The 22,677-nt window shown below is 38.7% G+C and overlaps 2 protein-coding genes across 4 annotated transcripts in view; one reads left to right on the top strand and one right to left on the bottom strand.

Annotated features, from left to right (window-relative positions):
- hdac7a (histone deacetylase 7a) overlaps positions 1-15,715 on the top strand; it is an 86,654-nt gene extending 70,939 nt beyond the window's left edge. For all 3 annotated transcript variants that reach the window (XM_077514989.1, XM_077514988.1, XM_077514990.1), the window contains exons 18-26: positions 3,262-3,317; positions 3,390-3,477; positions 3,559-3,678; positions 3,747-3,844; positions 5,323-5,441; positions 5,798-5,931; positions 6,559-6,640; positions 7,558-7,696; positions 13,338-15,715. In XM_077514989.1, the coding sequence (XP_077371115.1) occupies positions 3,262-3,317; positions 3,390-3,477; positions 3,559-3,678; positions 3,747-3,844; positions 5,323-5,441; positions 5,798-5,931; positions 6,559-6,640; positions 7,558-7,696; positions 13,338-13,380 (879 nt within the window). In that variant the 3' untranslated portion in view covers positions 13,381-15,715. The remainder of the gene's footprint in view (positions 1-3,261; positions 3,318-3,389; positions 3,478-3,558; positions 3,679-3,746; positions 3,845-5,322; positions 5,442-5,797; positions 5,932-6,558; positions 6,641-7,557; positions 7,697-13,337) is intronic.
- A 4,058-nt stretch (positions 15,716-19,773) lies between these two features.
- On the bottom strand, positions 19,774-20,948 carry LOC144014755 (twist-related protein 2-like). The gene has a single exon (XM_077514987.1). The coding sequence runs from the start codon at positions 20,767-20,769 to the stop codon at positions 20,137-20,139; it is 633 nt and encodes a 210-aa protein (XP_077371113.1). The 5' UTR covers positions 20,770-20,948; the 3' UTR covers positions 19,774-20,136.
- Positions 20,949-22,677: the final 1,729 nt, after the last annotated feature.

The raw sequence follows: 22,677 nt of genomic DNA, 5'->3' as shown, positions 1-22,677 counted from the left end.
GCGACCCGACCTCGGATAAGCGGAGGAAGATGGATGGATGGATGGATAAACAGACTTTTCCACTTTCACATTAATGAAAGTATTAAAAAATTGAAAAATGTATATATATTTTTAGAACCTATAGAAAATGTGTGATTACTTCTGCAATTATTCATGGCCTAGCTATAGAAATAATGCAATTTTAAATTTAATTTTAACGTTTTAATTGATTTATATAAATATTTATTTATAAAGCTTGCAACCAGTGTTAACAAATTTACCATTAAAATTGCACAGGTGATGAGACATAAAACATGAGGGGAAAAAAATACCCAGCAGACAGCGAGTGAATTTCGGATTTAGGTATTCTAAATGTCAACACAAGAACACTGAAGATATACATACAGAGACAGAGCAAGACACCAATATGCATACAGTAGATATCTATGCATAGACATTAGCAATGACATATTGGAGACCCCAGCTGCCAGTCAGATGTGATGTCTGGGAGTTAGGGCGTTGAAATGTTTGCCCTGCCTTGGTCCTATTTCTGCATTCAAATTCTAAAAGGTGTTTCTACCTTTTTTTAGATGTACACGCTGATACATTCTTCCGGTGTCTAAAATAAGCACACAAAGCAACTGTCTGTCTTACAGAGACATGAGCTAAAAACAGAATTTGCTTCCAAAAAAACACCAAAACATAACCATGTAACAAACAGAGTTTGCCAAGTTACAAACAACCCTGGATTTACTAATTAGATCACGAATGCATGTGTTATTGACATTAAATATTGAACAAAACTCCCATGATATTATCATACAATTGAGACATACCAAGTGAGCTCGTGCTGTTGTACACGTGTTGGAATTTGTTATATCTTTTTCATACTAAACAGTCACACTGAGCATGACATCTCTAGATAGAGATTACTAACATTTTAGTCATATTTAAAACGTTTTCTACCTTAAACTAGAGCAGGAGTGATTTGGAAAAAGCACCACACAAAATGAGCAGCGTGAAAAGTAAACTATCAACTTATATTAGGAAGCTTACGTTTAAAATTGTAGCGGTACGACAAGATACCTTACAAAAAGTTAAAGCAAGTCATTCAAGTAAGTGAATTTACCGAAGTCACTAACTCTGGTACTCGAGGGTACCTATCTTGCATGTTTTAGATGTTTCCCTCCTCCAACACACCTGATTCAAATGATCGGCTCATCAGCAAGTTCTATAGAAGCCTGTTGACAATTGTGATCATTTGAATTAGGTGTGTTGGAGGTGGAAAACATGCAGGACAGGGGCTCTCAAGGACCAGAGTTGGTGACTCCTGATCTATGTCATCACAAGAACACCAAAGTACTGTGTACATAGAGACATAGAGACAGTGCATAAATAATTTACCATATGTAGACATAGATACATGTATATCGCTGCATAAGATTATCTTTATGTCTGAGAGTGGATTTGTCTGGATAATGGGGCCATCAATCTTAACTCATTCAATATTTACAACCACACATTTTCAGGTGTGTGTGGGGGGGGGCCAACATCTCCCTGAGTCATTTGATTCCATGGACTGGGATATGAACGTAATGTAGCCGATCAAACAAGCGCCCTAATGGACAAACAAAGAGACAATAATAAATATAATAAAATATATCCTAACCGATGTGGATTTTTTTTGTTTTTTGTTTTTTTTGTATAGAAGTTGGTTCCTCAGGTGCCACAAAGTATTTTACAAAGCAAGTATTTTATTGCCAGCATCACCATCTTAAACGGTTACCGTCTCTGGTCCACTTCAGAAACACTTGGCACATTTCTGGAAGTGTCTGTTCTTATCGGAGAACGTGTTGGAAGATCAATGGTGGAGCAAAATTCTAATGTGTGTGTAGGGCTGTGCAATTAATCGAAATTCAATTACAATTTCAATTATTACACTCCACAATTACAAATTCATCAGTTGTTTAAATTTATACATTTGCACCTTTTTTAAATTTTAAAATAACAAATTTAATAAATTTTGTTTCATCCAAAAGGAACTTGCATAATTAGTGTTTCAAAGAATTTTGTCTTAATATTTTGTATTTGTTTTTTCCATTTAAACTTTAAACATTTTCATGTTTTGTACCAAAATAAATAAATAAATAAATAAATAAATTATGGTCCTGCTGCACAGTGCATATGCTGTATACTTCAATACTTCAAGTATTTGCCTAAAAATAAATAAATAAATAAATAAATATCATAAATATATACTTGTATTGTTATAAATTCTGTTTGGTCCAAAAGGAACTTACATAGTTGTAATGTTTCTATATATTTTTTTAATAGGTCTTAATATTTTTAAATGCTTAAACAGTTTCTTGTTTTGTACCAGAAAAATAATCGTTTGAATAATCGTGGTTTCAATTATTTCCAAAATAATAATTATTTTTTTCCATAATCGAACAGCCCTATGCACAGTACACAAGCTGCACTCCAACTTCAAGTTTTTGCCAACATACATAAATAAATTAATACATTTTTTATAAATTCTCAGTGGTCCAAAAGGATCTTACATAATAATAGTATAGTGTTTATTTTTTTTGTCTTAATATTTTTAAATGCTTAAATATTTTCTTGTTTTGTCCCAAACAAATAATCGTTTGAATAAACGTGATTTTATTGATTGCCAAAATATCGTGATGATTATTTTTTTCCCATAATCGAGCAGCCCTATGTGTGTGGCTGCTCTGTGTTGATACTAGGGCTGGGCGATATGACCAAAAAATAAAATCTCGATTTTTTTTTTTTGCAGTCATTCAGGACGATTACGATTTTAATCGATTTTAACCTAATAAATCCAACAAACGTTTCCAACAAACAAAGGTTTCATTTATTCAAAAATAATTCCTGTGCAAAATGTTTAGACACCAGTAACGTATACTGATTCTAGATCAGTTTTAAGGCAAAATTACATCACATAAAAGCATCTGGATGTAACAGAACATAAGAACAACAGCTTTTAATCATCCAGAAGACAAAATTCGATTTCACGATTTAGCAAATTTTCAACGATTCGATTTTTTAAATGGACGATGTATCGAATTAATTTGATTTATTGCCCAGCCCTAGTTGATACTATCGGAGCAGACTACACACAATAGGACCACAACTGTTTCATACCTGATTTTCCATCTTTGTGTGGGGTTGGTCAGAGATAAAAAAATAAAATAAAAATAAAAATCTTTTCAGATTCAAAAAACTATTTTGCTAATTTCTACCTTCTTTCCCAAACAGAATGGCTTTGCTGTGGTCAGACCACCAGGACACCATGCAGACCCCTCCAACCCGATGTAAGTTTGTGTGGGTTTGAGTCCCCTATTGTTAAGATAAACATCATGAAGATCTTTTTTTTTTTTTAACAGGGGGTTCTGCTACTTTAATTCAGTAGCTATTGCTGCCAAACAGCTACAACAGAAGCTCAATGTCAGCAAAATCCTCATTGTTGATTGGGTAAGCTTATCACCTTTGCTTTATTTATTTGCTGATGGGGTTCATAGTGATGTTAAAAAACATGTACTACTATGTTGCCAGGATGTTCACCACGGCAACGGGACCCAGGAAATTTTCTACAGTGACCCAAGTGTCCTTTACATGTCGCTCCATCGCTATGATCATGGCAACTTCTTTCCTGGCAGTGGGTCACCTGCAGAGGTGGGTGTCATATCTTGGCCGAATGTACAAGAATGCAATCAATTCTGACTAAATATATTTCTTTTTAGGTGGGCTCAGGTCCCGGGGAAGGCTTTAACGTGAATGTGGCATGGACAGGAGGACTGGACCCTCCCATGGGGGATGCAGAGTACCTTGCTGCATTCAGGTAGGAAAAACACTTACGGTATGTTTCTTACAAACAAAGCAATGTATAGTAACCAAAAAAGAATAATAGTTAGTTGTTCTCTGTCTCTCCCACGGTGAGCCAGCAAACATGCCTTTAAAAACTCGCAGCCCAATTTCACAATACTCTGACGTACTTTGTGCGTCTTCGATAATCCTTGTCGTTTTCACAGCATGAGTCAGGCACTCCCTTTCCCGAATAACTTTCTGGCAGTAAATGTTCCCTAGGTCTTGTGGGCCGTTACTTCCTGCTCCTTGCCTCTATAATTGTCATTGGTGGGTGGTTGCCACCAATACACTTATAATAGAGTTTTCTTTTTTCTGGTTGTCTGATGCACCCAACCCCAAGGAAAACTGGCAACCACATGGCTACTGGAAAACGGGTTAGGGTGGTAATCTCACAGATACTTCTTTTTTCTTCTAATCGGTTTCTTTTTTCTTTTTTTTTTTAATCAAAAAAACTTTAGCCTTAAACATTACTGTTAAAAATGCACTTCCAATAAACTATTGGCAAAAAGTTCTATTAGTGGGGTTGTTGGCGTCTGCTGAAAGTAACGAACTTATATTTATTTTTTATTTTATCAAAAGTAACCTAATTACTATCCTTATGGTAATTGTTTGAATTAATACAAAAACTGTTTGTAGTTGCTTCGGTGTGAGCTATTTTCCACTACTTTTTTTTTTTTTTTTTTTTTTTTTTACTTGATGTTATGAAGTGTTTGCTTTATCATTCCAATACTGGTATGGAGGTTCTTTATGCAGGTATAAAGTCAAAATCTTGGTATCACGACAACACTACTACGTTGTATATTTTGTATTTGTGTGTGGGAGTATAATTTTCCCTGAGGATTTTTCTTATTTTACCTTTGTATTTCGTGTGTGTTAAGTTGTTTTTATTAGCATATGGGAATGCACATTTTATCTCTGCGTGCTCTCAATTTAGTCTATGAGCTCATGTTGTCCATCTGCATGCAGTCATGACAGCAGCATGTGTTTATGTGTGTTTGTGCGTGTGTACAAAGAGATGATTGGGGGGCGAGCGCGAGGGAGGGAGGGGGTCTCTAAAGTCCCCCGGCAGAATAATGAAGGTAAATGGATCCCAGATGGACTGTTTTCCTCTTTTCCTCCATGTTGTCAATGACGTGAGGAGAGTGACAGGCCTCTAATAAGAAACAGACTCGCTCGCTCTGGCTTTGAACTTTGCCGACTGCGCTGAGCTCAAGTCGAGTCTCGCCAACAGCCCCCCGCTCTTCCCAAAATCTTTAGTACAATGGAAACCTTCAACCTTTTTCACAAGCACAGAGTAACAATTGAACAAGTGTTATTCTCAGATACTCACTATTTGATGCACTGATTTTAATATTTTTACTTTATCATTTTTTGTGTTATGGCCTGCTAAATGATATGATTATGGTTAATTGGCCCTCACCTGATGACTTGTGTGACTTTGTGCAACTTCAGGACTGTGATGATGCCCATCGCCCAGGAGTTTGCCCCAGACGTCGTTCTGGTCTCCGCCGGGTTTGATGCTGCCGAGGGCAACCCCGCACCTCTTGGAGGGTACAAGGTCTCTGCCAAATGTAAGCAAGGCCTCTCACCACGTTTTTTTAAAGCAACACTTTTTCTGAGCAACCAGCCACTTTCAGTTTTGGCCCCTTCCATCCTCAAGAGTGGTATTAATAGATTATTATAGCTCTTGTCAAGTTGAGCCTGAAAAGCAGGAGTTGTGTCCTCAAGCATCCCTGACTGCATCTCTGATGTGACCATAATTACAGTGACTGCTTTTTGGCATAGTGCAGCACGAGGTCAAAATATATACTTGTCTTAAACAAATATTGGAAAGTGTAGTAAAGCTGACGTCAAGACATCAAGGCAAACGTCACTTTGGTTTGGGTCAGCGTATCTCATCCTTATTTGTGTGTATGGTATCTCCCAGGTTTCAGCTTCCTGACTCGTCAGCTGATGTCTCTAGCAGGGGGCCGTCTGGTTTTGTCCCTCGAGGGAGGTCATGACCTCACAGCCATCTGCGATGCATCTGAAGCCTGTGTCAGTGCGCTGCTTGGTGCACAGGTGAGGCATGCTGGGTAATGGTGTTCTAAAAAAAAAAAAAAAAAAAAAACTCAGCCATGGCCACTTTACCCAAACGCTGAAGTGTCTGTGGTGTCTTAACCGGATTAATGAATGTTAGACTAAACCAGTGGTTCTCAATTATTTTCTGTCATGCCTCCCCCTAGGAAGAAGAAAACATCTCACGACCCCCTCCCGCACGACTCTAAATATCAATAAATAAATATAATTTTCCCCGTCTCTCTCCGCCTGTCTTCTCATCCCTGTTAACCCTGTTAAATCTTTTTTTTTTTTATGGTGTCACTTGTGGGTCTGCTACACTTCGTGCCTACACTTCATACTCAAAACTCTGTGCTGTATGTAAAAACCCCTACACCACCAAGCGAGTGCTCCCTGCGCACACTCTGCGAATGAGAGCGCCACTGCCCCCTAATGTAGTGGAGGTGCAATTGCACTTTATTCTAAGTTAAAAAAAATAAAAATAAAAAAAGCATGTTCCCCGAGGTCAAACACGCCCCCCTTGACAAAGCCTCGCGTCCCCCTGGGGGGGCCCACCCCACTATTTGAGAATCACTGCACTAAACATATTTCTGACGTGTTCCCCTCTTTTGTGTCCTCTTTGTCCTGTAGGACCCACTATCAGAAGAGGTCCTGCTCCAGAAACCAAATGCTAACGCTATCCGCTCCCTGCAGACAGTCATACAAATTCAAAGTGAGCAATCCTGTGTATTCTGTTACTGTACAGTGGAACCTTGACTGACAAGTGACCCGACTTAAGTATTTTCCAAAACACAAGCTCAGATGATGATGATGGTGTTGTTTTTCTGGAGTTTGAATTAAAAAATTTGACTTATGAGAGCTAAATTGTGGCAATTAACTTACAAAAAGCAGCAGACTGTGTACAAATATTACTCAAATATTTGTAATATCATTCTCAGTTGAAGTTTAAATATGAAACAAATAAGTTAACATTACACATTGTATATTTAGCCAAACCATAACTTGCAAAACCCTGCTAGTTTAACGATGGCACACAATGCAAAACACTGTAGATGCCAACAAATAGCATGTACATCAGAAAGGAGCACAATTTAAATAGGCATTGAAGCATGAAATCATGATGCACACACTGTTCTTTACTTTTAATTATGTTATTACCTTTTTCTTTTCTTTTTTTTGTAGAACACAACATATATTGATATTTTTCTTGTTTGCAAAAAAGCAAAGACAGAATATAAATTTTGGTTGCTTTTTGTGTGGGTCTGGAATGGATTAAAAGCATTTCAATTGATTTAAATAGGGAAATATTATTTGAGCTAAAAGTGTGAGAGCGAGCATGGTCACAAATGAAGAAGAAACAAACTTTTGATAGAACAGTGGAGAAATTTGCTAGTTAGTGTAGCAAACAGTTACGGTATATACTATTAAGGAAGTTTTACATGCTCCATGGGAGTAAGTCCAAGAACTCATCAAGTCCTACCCCATATTACTTAACTCAACTCAACTTTTAATATGATATGTAATGAACAATTATTATCAGAATAAACCAGGTGAGAGGGCCAAATAAATTGTTGTTTACAAATAGCATTATTATTATTATTACTTGTATGTGTGCCTTGTGTGTATCAGGTCAGTACTGGCAGAGTGTGAAGGCATTCAGTGGCTCCGTTGGTCTGTCCTACCTGGCTGCTCAGAGACGAGACTGCGAAGAAACGGACGCTGTCAATGCTCTGGCCTCGCTCTCTGTGGGAGTTCTTTCCAGCAAGAGGTATTGCACTCACAACTCCCCAACATGTCGCACCCATCTATCAGCCAGTACATCTTGTATGAGTAAACATTTACACCGCACATTTTACTTCTTCGAGATGGTACTAGCATGATAAGAAAAAAGAGCTGACACCGAGATACACAAGATGCTTTGAGTTACATTTTTTTTTTTTTTTTGTTTTGCCGATGTAAGTAAGGACAAGAGCATAACTTGTGCGCAACCATGACTTTGTTCATCACGGAAGCACTTCAAGCCTATGCTATTGCCTTAATGCTAACTTGTGACAATGAGCACTGACACCAGCTCACCTTGCCGTCAATCATTCTAGTATGAGCAAGGCTAGTTATTCTCTGTGACCAAATTTGGTTGATAGAGATGTTGTACAGGTAAAAGAGAATTACGACAATCGCTGCTTAACTCGCGTTGTTAAGGGGGTTGTGTGTCAACATGTGATTAGATTTCCAAGTTTCCGGCATAGATAATGACAAACACAGTTAAGTTCACTTTGTCTTATTCGTAAACCACGTACTTTAACTCATTCACTGCCTTTGACAAGTATACTTGTCAATTGTATTTTTTAGAGCGGTGCTAAATGGGGGCGAATCTGAGCATGCTCCACTGTAAATATCAAACTTGGAAACAACTTTACTGATGCCCAACCACCGGTAGATGACATCATTGCCCCATTTTATAGGAAATAAACACAGTTTCAGAGTCCATGGGAGAAATGGCTGTATTTTGGCAAACATACATTTTTCTGCTGTCAATTATAAAAGAACGGGACGGGACAAAAAGTAGGGAGTCCATTCTGTCATTTGGTAGATTCGGTTTATATATAATTATTGAATGTAATATCACGTGAGTATTGGAAATGTAAAAATTTTCTATAATGACTGGCAGTGAATGAGTTAAATGTGATCCCCCCCATTCATTTTATTTAAATTACAAAAAATGGATTCCCACCCCTATTGTTTTTAATGTAGCACTGCTATCATTTACCCATTTAGAGAGCAGACAGGCCTTCCTTCTTTATCTTCGTTTAACGGTGCTAACGACTGCATAAAGATGTACATGCCTCTGCACTCACAATAAACAAATACCTGGTGTGTATGTGTGAGGAAAAATGTGCTAATAGTCTCTGTATTATACCAGTTATAGTCATACATGGAAAGTGAATTAGTGGTTTCCTGAGTTTTCTATTTACAGTCGTACCTTAACTTATGAGTGCATCAACGGGAGAGGTTTTTGAGTTACAAGCAGACGCTCAAGTGGTTTTCGAAGTGTGGTACAAGTACCGCAAGTGGTATATGGTCTCCCTCTAGTGGTATACGAAAGAATTACTGTAAAAATTTCAAACTATGCATCATGTAATGAAGAAGAAATCCAGTTAAGTACAGTATTTACGTTGTATGGCCATCTTTGATCTTTTAGAATGTTTTTTTTAGGTAGAAGCTTGAGTTAACTATTATGTGCAATACATTTAAATGAAATCATAATTTAACTTTTGTATTTGATGAAGACTAGGGCCGATACAGTACTTAACAGTATTTTATTGGTGGTCATTCTAGTGGTACATGTAGAGTCAAGTATTTTTTTAGGTGGTAATTGGTGTAAAATAAGAACTGCGAGCTCAGTTGGGTTTTTTTTAAGAATTAGTTTATTTATGAGCAAAATTCATTATCACCACTAGAACATCCACCCAGCATCGCATGTCTTACTTATAGTTTGTCATACAGGTAAATTGATCTACAAGCTCAGTCACAGAAAAATTTAACTCATAAGTCAAGGTAGCGCTGTATTTTAACCATAACCATCTGCGTTGCCAGACAGATTTCACTGGGGCACGTGCCCCAGTATTGATCCGCAGTGCCCCAGTAAAAATTTCACACACAAAAAATAATAATAATAATCACTTCAGAGTTTTACGTCTACATAGCATAGACTCTAGCGCACATACTATTTAGTATATAATTCATTGCTACTGTATGTATTCACTCCACATACACAATGCGCACATGGCTAATTAATATGGTATTTTATTCACGTGAGCGAAAGAGAGTGAGGGAGGGAGGGGCAGGCCATGAGAATCACTGCTTGAGTTAGGTAACGTTTGCGACAACAACTTGTTAAGGTAAAATATTTTGATTTGACTTGGACTGTAACTCCGAGATGGATATCAGAAAGTTTTACTGCCGCAGCAGGGAAAAAGCAGCGAGGAATGAGAGAGGTAAGTGAAGTCCTGGCTTGCTAGGCAACATGATGTCTTCAGTTAATGCTAAGTTAGCTAACGTTGTTCCTTGTATCAAAACAACCATATTAATTTCCAGTGAGTTTCATCAGCATGAAACATAATGTTGGTTATGGTCTGCTGGTTCTGCTCTGGACCTCTGCATCAATGATGATTTTGAGGTTTGGCGTGAACGCAAGCTTGACTTCTTCCTTTTGACATTTTGGCTTGCATTATCAACTTTTTTATTGAAATTGCATATGTTCTACCACCTTTATCATAACGCCACCCCGAAAGTATATTAAATAGCTAAGTTAGGATGCGAAGAAACCGCAAGAAATCGTGGCTAGTAGCTAGCTGTTAGTGTTAGCATTAGATGCCTGGCTGGCATAGTGACAGCTTGCGTTTCGTTTTGTTTTCAATATTGTGGACCGAGGCTAGACCTTTGTAATCCACTCTCCCTATTTAAATGAAGGGATTGTGCCTTAAAATGCACTTAGATGTATTTTTCATAATTAAAAATAAATAAATAGAACTTTGCCTTCATTTATAATTAATTTATGAAACAATAGATTTAAAAACAAACAAACAAAAAACAAACAAAAACATTCAAAATGTCTAAAAGGGCCATTTGGATTTTAGAAACCAAAACTTCAAGTGCAATACAAGTGCAATAGAACGTAGGATACCTTGTTATTTTATACATGGACGATGTATAAGTTAATTATGTATCCTCCCTTATTTTGCACTTAAAGCTGTATTCCTAAATCCTAATGGCCATATTATACATTTTGAGTTTGGGCAAAAACGTTTTATAAAAATAAATTAAGATAAAGTTCTATTCATCTGATTTTTCTTTTTTCTTAAACAATCCGATCTGTGACTTTTGTAATCCTTTGCACCACTAATTGTTTGGGTACAATAACTATGTGGTGGTCAACAAAAAAAATGAATTTGAGTATGTCCAAGATTAGATCACTGACGGTGAGGCAACGACTTCACATTTCATTCAACATCTGAAGTTGCTCAATGAAACAATACGTAATAATGTCAGTTGTTTATTGTCTAATTATCATTGATCGCTTTGTAATTAATGAGACTGTAATCTCACTGGTAATACAATGCAAACACAGCAATCTGATGAACCACTCTGGGTTCACTCCCTGCACTCCCTGACTCCTACTTTAATGGTAAAATAATGTAATCTACGATGTTGTTAAAAAGACTCGAAAGGACTTGAAACTCAAAGTGTAGGACTTGTGACTCACTTGAGACTTGTCAGTCTTGACTCAGGACTTGACTCGGGACTGGTCAGTCTTGACTTGGGCCTTGAATCGGGACTTGAGGGCAAAGACTTGAGACTTACTTGTGACTTGCACAACAATGACTTATTCCCACCTCTGCCTTCTCCTATGGAAATAAAAGAACCCAGAGAAGTAGGGGTGCTTTATTTTATTTTATTTTTTTACTTTTGCAAATGTTCAGTTTGCAGATGTTTACTTAAATAAATATTTCTCTCTCATGAATTCTTCATGCCCCAGGTGTGCCCCAGTACAGTATTAAGTCTAGTGACGCTCCTGACCATAACCATAACCCAATTTCCAAACAATAATTCAAAAGTGCTTGAAATTAACCCAGGTTATGAAGAATTTTAAACTTAACTATAAATTATGTAGTAGCAATATGACAAGATTTCCCAAAATGACAGTGTGTCAAAATGCAAAGTCTGAAAGTCTTGGTAGGACCACTTCAACCTGAGTACAAACACACCAAGAATTTTGAAAATCAGACGGTAGGTTCCAGAGAAAGTTTAAAAAAAAAAAAAAAAAAAAAAAAAAAAAAAAAAAAAAAAAAAAAAAAAAAAACGGCCAAGAAAATCTGGTGGGAAAATGCCTTGAAATCATAGTAAAACAGCATAACTTGATTATTTCTCAACATATCTCTTGGATCCTTCCATTTCAGCTACTCAGAGCAGCGCTTTTCTAATTGGCTGACTAGTTTCAGTAAAAAACAAAAAACAAAACAAAAAAAACCCCTCAATAATCAGGTACAGGCTGAAAATTAGACAACCGCTCCCATTCAATGCGTCAAATTGAAATTATATTTTAAAAGGGTGTCACTTGCCCTATAAACTTGACTTAAACAGCGCAAATGGAACATTATTCAGGAGAAGAGCAGTGTGGGCAGTAGAATAGGTTATTTTTTAGTCATCTGTGCTTTTTTGTCAAGTTGTTATGGATGATTTTAGATGCGGGCGGCAGGGTGGATGAGTGGCAGGCACGTCCGCCTCCCAGTACTGGGACTCGGGTTCGAGTCCAGGCTCCAGCCTTCCTGGGTGGAGTTTGCATGCATCCCCGTGCACGCGTGGGTCTTTTACAATTATAAAATTACTAACAATTATTACTTTTATTCCTAACATCAATTTTGTTAGATAAATATACATGCACATGTTCTCCCCGTGCCCGCGTGGGTCTTCTCCGGGTACTCCGGCCTCCTCCCACATTCCAAAGACATGCACGGCAGGTTAATTGCGTGCTCCGAATTGTCCCTAAGTGTGCTTGTGAGTGTGGATGGTTGTTTGTCTCTGTGTGCCCTGCGATTGGCTGGCAACCAGTCCAGGGTGTCTCCCGCCTACTGCCCAGAATCAGATGAGATAGGTGCCAGCACCCCCGCGACCCTTGTGAGGAATAAGCGGGCAAGAAAATGGATGGATGGATTTGAGACGCGTTTAAAGTGTTCATACCATGATTCCCCCCCCCCCCCCCCCAACACACACACACACACACACACACACACACACACACACACACACACACACACACACACACAACTCGTCACATTGCTTCATGTTGGATTAGTTGTCCTGATCGGGTTTTGGATTCGCTGCAGAGATATGTCTTCGCTTGTGAGATAGCAGCTTTCTTCTCTCTCCCGATTTGTTAAAAATAAATGCATCGGTGACAGTGTCACATTCACTCTCAACCAGCTCCAATGATTCAAGGAAAATGTCATTTTTGAGGCGCCAGTATCATCATTTTTTCGATGAGTCGTGCGCTATTCACTGACAAGCTCCTGTACATGAAGCATAAATACATGTAAAGGGAATTTCCAAGGACGAATATGCTCATTTGGATCAGCAGCACATTTTATGTATTTACAGTTACACGTCTCCTGCATATCGAAGCTTGCCAGGAAAACTCACAAATGTTTCGGTGATAAATTTAAGACACTGTCAAAAACAGTATCAAGAAGTGGGGAAAATCCTGGCTCAGCACGTTGCATCTCTCCCAGCATAAAGCCTCTTTCCTATGCTCTTGCTTCACATACCCCACCAAGTCATGGGAAACGCCTCCATGGCAGACCTCATCAGTCAGATTTCAGAAGCTGACCTCCAGTTTTGTGTCTTTCCCGCAGCCTTCCAGATGAGCCAATGGAACATGACAGTGACTCCATGTGACCAATGGCCTCACTCGGCTTCACCTCCAGGAACTAGGCTGTCCCCACTTGTAGCACTAGATCTCCAGCACTGCCCACCAGCAGAAGAGTGGGCGGCGGTGTAGGGGCAACCATCCATCCAACCATCTTGCCTTATCGCCACACAGACACACAAACGTGGTTTTAGCACCTCAACGCTGAGGACCACTCAGCGGCAACCTTGCAACCTCACCAAAGAGCAATACAAGATGTTTTATGAACTTGACTGATGATGAATTGTGCCTTTTGTACAGCACGACAGCTCTGTGAACACACACACATATAAACAGCATTCAATTTTCTACTTCAGGCACAATGTTACAGGTGTCTGTTTTTCTTGCCTCAAGTTTGCCTTTATGTTCAGACCATCGGAGGACTTTGCATTCCCTGCACTCCCGCTTCATTCCACTTTGACCCCCAAAATTCCTTTTTGAAGCACACATCAGCAGCATTGAATGAATGACATCAGGTCATTGCATGCACACGTGAGCACACAGATAAGAATGGCAATATTTTATGCTGAATCATTTCATGAATGCAGTTTAACCACTATGAGAGGATGAAGACGCAACTGCAATCTTGTTGAAAGAAAAACGGCAAAAGTCCATGTTACTTGATTGCACTGTTCATTCCTGAATGTGAAGTGTAAAGAAATTCCAATGCCTGGGGAAAAACAATACTCCAACGCTCTTAAAAAAAAAAAAAAAAAATAAAAAATGTTTGATTTGTCTTTAACATGTAACAAAATGGCGTTAAATGTCTTATGAGCTCCTCATAACACCAATGGACCCAAATACTGTTGAACTTAATATCCTATGAAGGAAAGCAGCATTTGCTTTGATTGATGTAGCACTAGTATTGAATAGCGTTTCTCATTCCACCATCCCACCTGAGCGGACCATTCAAATAAGTAGCAAGAATCCTACCCATGAAAATAACTAGCAAATAGCCAGCTTTTGGAAATAAGGGCTTTAATAGCAATAATAAGGACCATTATGTTTATGAGGGATGGGCATGTCCCATGGTGAGAATTAAGTAAGTTATTATTAAATACTGTTTTTATTGGACACGAACTTCAATCTGTTCATTTTCATGCCATATGTTTTTGACAGAAGAACAGTCACCCAAAGCAGTTTCCATAGCTCACCACTGCCTCTTCTGGTTGCAATATTACACTTGATTGTAGACTCTTTTATGTTGAGATGTAGTTATTTCACAATTACACAATTGTTTACAACCAATTAATGGATTGAATTTTTCTTTACCCATCCGGAATGTATATACTGTTCATATAACCTGTGGATTTGGTGAGGAACACAGAGACTGATGTCCACATTGTAGCGCAGTTGCAATTTTCGACTAAATTCTCATAACTAGTTATTGTCAGTCCACAATAATTTAAATATAAATTGCCTTCAAACTACTCTTAAATTGAATTGAAAAATATGTTATCGGTGAAAAGGCTTTGGATAAACCAAAAAAATGCATGACACAATGCAAATGTCGCATTGTAGATTGTCAGATTTCTATCCACATTTGGAAAAAGTCTTAATTCCGATCTGAAGAGATCCATATCCATTTCCTTTTTTTTTTTTTTTAAACTATGTCGCTTGCAGTGTAAAGTGAGTGCTGTGGAGCCTTTTTCCTACTAGGGTTCACTTCAAGCCTCTAAATTTAAATTTATGAAAAAATATAATGCAATGACCAAACGTGTTTATTTTTATACAGTATATTATGAGCATTTGTTGGTTCCGTTCATGTGAGGTTTAATTGTTTTTACAATATCACGCTGGGATAAAATGCTCTCACGGGCCATAAGTTCCCCACTGTGTTGTTTCTGTGGCTCTTCCACAGCATGTGGCGTCCATGAAGTAAATGTGCGTGTGCAGTGTTTGCATATTTCGTACTGTAATTGCAGTACTGTTGTGTGATCTGTTATCATAAAAGCCCCAGTGGGTGTTTGTTGTCTTATGCAGAGGCCAAAATAGCCTCCTGTCTTCTTAACTGCCTCTTTTGCTGATGTCATGTGTAGTCTGCTTTTAAGAAATACACTGTAAATAGAATCTTCCCAGACCAAAATACACATCAGCTACGTGCCTTGTTGCATTTAGTAGCTATATGTGTATTGGTAACTCTTAACTAACTGGACTTGCAGTAATACTGTTGAATTGGACTTTATGCTATTCTTTCTTATTGACCGATAATGTATGTGTTGTATTTTCATTCAATTTCTTACCATATGTATGTATAGAAAGAGTTTCTATTTTGTACTTTTGTCTTTTCCTCCTGATTAAAAAGAAATACTTTTTGAAAACAAATAGCTTGTTTGTTTGTTTTTTTCCTGAAGAGTAGTTGCATTAAAAAAATGATCAACTGGTTTAGAAAGACAAACCAAGATGAATAAATGTGTTTTGTCTCGATATAACAAGTTCAGTTTGTAAAAAAAAAAAAAATTTGCAATTAGCTAGTTAAGAGTGTTACATAGTTCAGTCTAAAGGGTTTTAGCCTGTTCTTGTAATTTGCGGTTTTGTGAGAGGAAGCCAAAGAAAACCCACACAAGCACGAGGACAACTTGCAAACCCCACACGAGACAATATTTGAACACGAACCTGCGATCTTTGAAGCAACATGCTAATCCAGCTATCTGCACCCTAACTGTTTTTTGTTTAGTTTTTTACCTTAGCAAATGAGCATTTGATAAACCATCAGTAAATCTCAATTCTCCTTACGTAGTTTGACCATATAGAATCGGGAGTGCCTGTGTCTTTTAAGTCAAAGTAACTCAAAAAGGTCCAAACAAGCTATAAAATCCCCCCAACGCCTTTAATTGCACATTAAAGCGCGTTCGTTTGGCAGCATTAAGCGTTCCTGAGTCGTGACTGGCCAGGCGAAGGAAGGCGTGCAGCAGACCTCATTAAAAGAAAAGCGGGGAGAATGTGAGACAGCATTTAACAAGAGGCTGGAGACAAAGTGGGTGGGGTGCGTGCCTAATGTTAGTTGAGACATCATCATCACTACTGTAACAAAATAAGATATGAAAATCTTGAAATGGATTTTATTGTCAGGTCACTTGGATTTTGAATGACATACAGTATGTGCTGATGTTTCAATATCAGGCATGTCTCTTTAAAATAGCTCCTGCTTGTCATTTCTGTCCAAAATCTACTTTTAACTGCACACTTTCCAGTTCTTTATAAGTCTGTGTTCTCAATAATAATCACAGTCCTTTCATTCTTGAAATTGTCCATCCGACGTTCTCATGACAGGAATGGTAGAAATGGTGATGTGCCTCAAACAATTCCTTTTCTGAGCAGCTGGAAAGACAGAAAGGCAAACAGGCTTTAAATACATTTTCATTAATACAGCAGGCACATTTCCGATTAAAAGATAAAATACTGGTATAGAAGTGCAAGGGGTAAACTTTCCAGTAAATCATAAAGGGCAAGTCCATCCCCCAAAGGTTATTTACAGTAATATGTTCTAAGTAGCCCCACTAGTCTAAAAACGGTATTCTGATTAATAGCTTGTTTGTGGAATTTGAATGAAGCAGCAAAAACCACCCGTTTTTATCCATCTCAGTGGGTGGCCATTTTGCCACTTGCTGTTGACTGAAAATGACATCATAGTAGCTCAGGAGGCAACGGCCAATCACGGCTCACTTGTCTTCTGAGTTGGTGAGCTGATTGGTGATGCAAATGCAGAGACAGTTAAGACGTTACAAGTTCATGAATAAAAGGATTTCAAACGTTTTGTCGATGTCTTTGCATTTTCACTTTACAACTGTAGGGGAACCCAGGAGTCAAACAAATCTTTTTTTATTTGCGTATTTTGTTTTTAAGTATGTGTCACGGCTGCTTTTATACATTAATAACATCAGGTGGTCATTTTGCAATGTTAATTGGAATGCCGTGTTTAACCCATTAACGCCGGGAGCGCATTACCACGTTTCCACCACTAGAGCCGGGAGCGCTCTAGTGCTATTCTACCTTGAAAGCCGGGAGAACGGATACGTCATTTTATTTTGTTTTGACCAATTCTTGGTCTCTTAGCCGATGAAGTGCATCAGAATATACACGAGAGGGTGACATGGGTCTTGTAGCATGTCCTGGAATTTTATTCCAGCAGTCGCGGCTGACAGATTCGCCGGAGTTGTGAAATAAATGACGGCGGCACGGGAGGACTTCAAATCAATGTAACCAGTCGACAGTGACATATTGTTAAGAAATATGTTTGTTGACAATGAGGATGTTGAAAATTTTGACGGCTTTGTAACGGAATGGACGAATAATTACCGCTTACAAATGTGCTCCAGTGTTGAAGGTAAATATACCCGCAGATGCGACACAGTTGTTTGTTGATTTTTAATATGTATATATATATATATATATATATATATATATATATATATATATATATATATATATATATATATATATATATATATATATATATATATTTAGAAGGTTTATTAAAAAAAACAACAACAACTTAGGTTTGTGTGTAAGCTCTGAAATGTTTTTGGAATTGTGTTTCGATCTGCTTCAGGAGCTGAGATATCAGTTATCAACAATTTTGTTGAATTTCCAGGTTTTTGGGGGTGACTCTAAAGCAGGGGTGTCCAAACTTTTTCATTTGAGAGCCACATACAGAAAATCAGATGGACGCAATGGCCACATAATGTTATGAAGAGAAATTGTGTTTAGTCCTAAAAATTTTACAAATAATTTATTTGTGCTTTTGCATATTTAGAAAAATGCTTCAGTATATAAACCAATTTATTTGTCAGTAGGGTTATTATAGTTCTGGAATTTTTCATTTTAGTTTTTATTTTGTTTTGAGTTTTGAAATTTAGTTAGTTTTAATTAGCTTTCAGGGTGGTTCTGTTAGTCTTTTTTTTATTAGTTTTAGTTCTTTAATAAATGCTTAATTTTAGTTTAGTTAGTTTCAGTATTAGTTTTAGGTTTTTTTTCATGTTTTATTACTTACTGCGCAATATTTAAAAATCACCATGGGCGCAACGTCACTATTCCGGTTTATATCAAAATAAATCTACTAAAAATCACATTTAAAAACATCCCCAAAGGCTCATGCATTAAATTCATTACCAAAGACTAAAATGAAGGACATGTTTGCTATAATTATAGTTAGTTTTATTTTAGTTAGTTTTGTAAACATAAAATGTAGTTCCAGTTAGTTTTCTTTTTTAAAAAAGCATCTTCGTTTTTATTTTATTTCATTAACAAAATTGTTTTTGAATTTTAGTTTTAGTTTTTCATTAGTTTTAATTAACTAAAATAACCTTTAATAGAACCTGTGTTTTGCGACACCCTCCTTCTTACTTTGACCATCTCCAAACATTTTTTTTTTTTTTTAACTGAGTCAAATGCCATTTTTAGGATATGTCGCGGGCCACTAAAAAATGGACGGCGGGCCGCAAATAGCCCTCAGGCCGTAGTTTGGACACAAATGCTCTCACATCACCAACAGGTTTTAGAGGCATGTTTTGGCAGGCGCTTTCCGCCTGAATGGGTTAAATTGAGCATAGAACATAATTTAAAGGACATTTTTGACTTGACTTTCCCTTTAAATGTCAATAAATATCTTGAACTTTGTGCTGTTATATTTTACATAAACATTGTAGGATCAAACCAATTAAGAAGCATCCTGGCTGGTCCACCACTAAACACTGTGATAAGCCCGCCGTTTTTAAAATTGATTTTTGTTGCTTTTGTGCATTTTTACATGGATTTATCAGGAAACTCGTCATTGATGCGTATAGGATTGTGGGTGTTGAGGAAAGGGGGCGGGGCTTAGGCTACCTCTATGCATGTGTGCTACATAAATCAGCTCTCACCTCCTCAATCAATCCCAGTGGTTTATAGGAGCCCAGTGGGAGAGCTCCCGCATTGGCCTTCCCCTTTGATGGCACCACATATGATTCATCGCTTTTTCTAAAGCCGTTTGTTTTCATTAGTCCTCGTCGTCAGCTCACCGCGGCTCTATCGCGCTCTTTTTGTGCAACGCAAGCACATTTAGGGCCAAACGAGGGGAAAGAATTTGTGAGCGGTTGCAAGGGTTTCTTTGGCACAGGAACAAACGAAGGAGGTTTGAGTAGAGACTGAAGACTGGCAGGCAGCAACGGGTGCTTTTTCCACTCTTGCTGATAATGAGCCAAAAGGACGTGAATTCTCGCCTCCACGCTGACGTTTGTTGGATGTTTTTGCCTGTCTGACTGGCAGGTGAGCATTTCAGGCTTTGGCCCAAGTCAGCTGAGACTGTGAACATGATTAACAGTTAAAAAAAAAAAAAAAAAAAGGACAATTGATGTTATAGATCCATACCTACGTTGATGTTGGTGATTTTTGTGGTTCTCAAGATGATGCTGAATGTAGAACAAGGTTTGAAACATCAGTTTCTGTACCCAGGCTCAGTCATGAGGAGACATCATTTAATCGGTGTCCTTGTTTAAAAGTGGTCAAATTATCAGAAAAATTGAAATGAGCATCCTTGTTTGAAGGCAACAACAAAACAAAAACCCTCTGGACACCAATCAATGACTTAAAAATGAACAAACTACTATGTAAGCTTGAAAAGCAGATGTTTCAAGCTAATTTTCTCATTAAGAGTCACAGTCTTTGCCTCACCCGTGAGCCAAACCAATGATGTAACCTGAGACGTGTGAGTCAAATGGGTGACCCATTTTAAATCAAGTGAGAACATTGTTTGGTCAAAGTCGATGCTAGTGACTGGCTGACATGGTGGACCAGGCCCCCTCCATCCTCCAGACAGAGAAGGCATAGCTTAGTCTCTCATGGGCCAGGTAGTTGCAACCGCTCAGCTTGGAATCCATCTCGTCACTCTGCAGAACCTGGTACAGGAAGTCGATGTAGCGAGACGCCAGTTTAAGGGTCTGAATCTTGCTCAGTTTGTCCGAAGGGAGAGTGGGGATTATTTTACGTAACGAGGCGAAGGCTTCGTTCAGGGATTGCGTCCGCTGGCGCTCTCGGATGTTGGCGATCACGCGCTGGCCATGTGGGTCCTCCAGGGGCGATAACCCTCCAGGACTTGGACCCGGAATCGGAGAGAGGGACGGCCCCGAGGAAGAAGGCAAATGTTGAGGACTCCGTTTGAGTTTTTTGGGTCCTGTCAGAGTCTCGATCCGGATGTCGCCTGCGGGCTTGTCGTCGATTGATGTGACTGTGGTAGTGGCGTCGTCCGTTTCAGGTGAGCCTGTGTGGCGTTTCCGCCTGCGGAATCCAGGTGTTGCCACGAGGACAGGACACGCATTTGATGGTGGTTTCCCGATGTTCTCCTCAGTGGAAACCACAGCTCCCACCGGATGATCTGCGCCAGTCTGCTCCTCGTCTCTCATACTTCAGTAACGCTTCTTCCCTTGAGGGATATTTTCAAATCCTCTTGTTTTGCCTCTTCTTCTTAGATTGATCTTCACAAACTGTTGAATCTTCTTCTTCGTCACAAATGGTGAAAACTCAGCATTGGTTATGCTTTATCACCATGCGTCGTCCTCCACACTCGTGCAAGGCAGCCAGTAATCACCACATCGGTCGTCATGTCCCGCTGCTCCTCCAGCCGCATGTGATCCAACAGAAACTTGAATCTGACTTTTAAAAAAAGGGAGGGGACCTCGAAGCATTCGGCGGTCCGCCCATCTGAATCACTGATTGGTGTGTAGGTCCATATTTATTTTTTTTTTCAAACTCTGTACACCAGGAACCCTAAACTATAGGGCACTGTGATCAAAGGAGCAAGGTGTCTCGTACAGCCAAGCAAATGAAACCTCAATGACGTTTGCGCCTCGCCATGGACGCTTCCCAAGTATATTGGTTCCAGATTTCCTCCTAAACATGTCCTTGTCCCACCAACCCCCCTCGCTTTCCCCACATACTTTCTCACTGTTGCTTCCCCTGCTTCAACGCAGCGTCGTTCGTTCTACTTTCTTTTAAATATACCCGCACTATGATGTTTTTAACATGTAGCATTCCAAAGGAATGGAGTAACGTGTTTAAAAAAAAAAAAAGTCTTGAGCGTGCTTAGTAGAAGCAACAAGGCAAACACAATGGCGTGTTTTATTCTAGTTGGCTCTCGTTTCTAATCATAGGCCTAAAGGGAGGAAGGAGCTGGCGTTCGCTCAGCACCGCACCACCGAGGTCCAATCAGACACTTAAGAAGAGAGAGCCGAGTGGAACCAAAAGAAGACCTGCGGGACATTATGTTACTTTCATCCAGAACCAGCCTCGGAAATTCATCCAACATGGACTCTGCTGTCCAAAACATTTTGTGACCCACCTCCACAAGAGAAATGTTTACAATTGTATTTTTTTGCACATCATCAACAGAAAAGATGCTTCCCCACAATGGAAACAATTTGGTTTTGGATGTGCAGACTGCTCATGACTAAGTGGAAAAACTCCTATCGAAGATCCCTCCTCAGTGTGAGTCAACCCAAACACGGCACAAGTCCACCACAAGAGACGAAACAAACCGCTTTTGTCACACCACAGAGGACACGTACATAGCTTTTGAACTAAAGAAATTGTCTTAAACTTAAATCTAAAATGAAATATATTGATTTTGACTCCAAGTACAAAAGAATATATATTTTGGGGTTAACAGAACTATTCAGGAACTGGCTAAGGTCCACACTCCACAATGAGACAGCTTTTGAGGCTTTTGGGTCAGGCAGCCACAATGCTTCACCAGGCCTTTTTGAGTTGACTGAATAAGATAAAAGCAAATGATAGGTATGAGACAAGAGAGTATGAACTAACTATGAGACACATTTACATTTGGATGAAATACTGTGATTTGCTTCAAAACCCTGCTGAATTTGTAATTTTGTGTACACCAATTTTGTATGGACACCTAAACGGTTAGTTAGCGCGAGCTAACTGGTTAGCACATCCGCATCACAGTTCAGAGATTGTAAATTCAAATCCAGACTCTTGATCTGTAGGCCAAAGCCAGCTGGAAAAACTCACAAGACAAAATTTATATCATGATGAGTGCTAAATAAGTGAGACAGACCAGCTCCTTTAACCGTGACTTGCCACAAGAAAAACAACAACAACAACAACAACAACAACAGAGCCAGATCGCTGATTGTGACTGAATGATGGATGCCCCTTCTGTTTGCCGGTCAGTGAAAAGAGTGCACAGGCATGGAAACAATTAGAAAAACCCCACCTAGTATTTGTGGTTCACTATTCACAAACTCACAAATAACCATCCCCTGAAAAACACACCTGTATGTGTGCCAAGA

The sequence above is a fragment of the Festucalex cinctus genome, chromosome 2 (assembly GCF_051991245.1).
Source record: "Festucalex cinctus isolate MCC-2025b chromosome 2, RoL_Fcin_1.0, whole genome shotgun sequence".
Lineage (NCBI taxonomy): Eukaryota > Metazoa > Chordata > Actinopteri > Syngnathiformes > Syngnathidae > Festucalex > Festucalex cinctus.
Note: the sequence above shows the minus strand (reverse complement) of the source record. Positions and strands in the feature narration are given on the sequence as shown.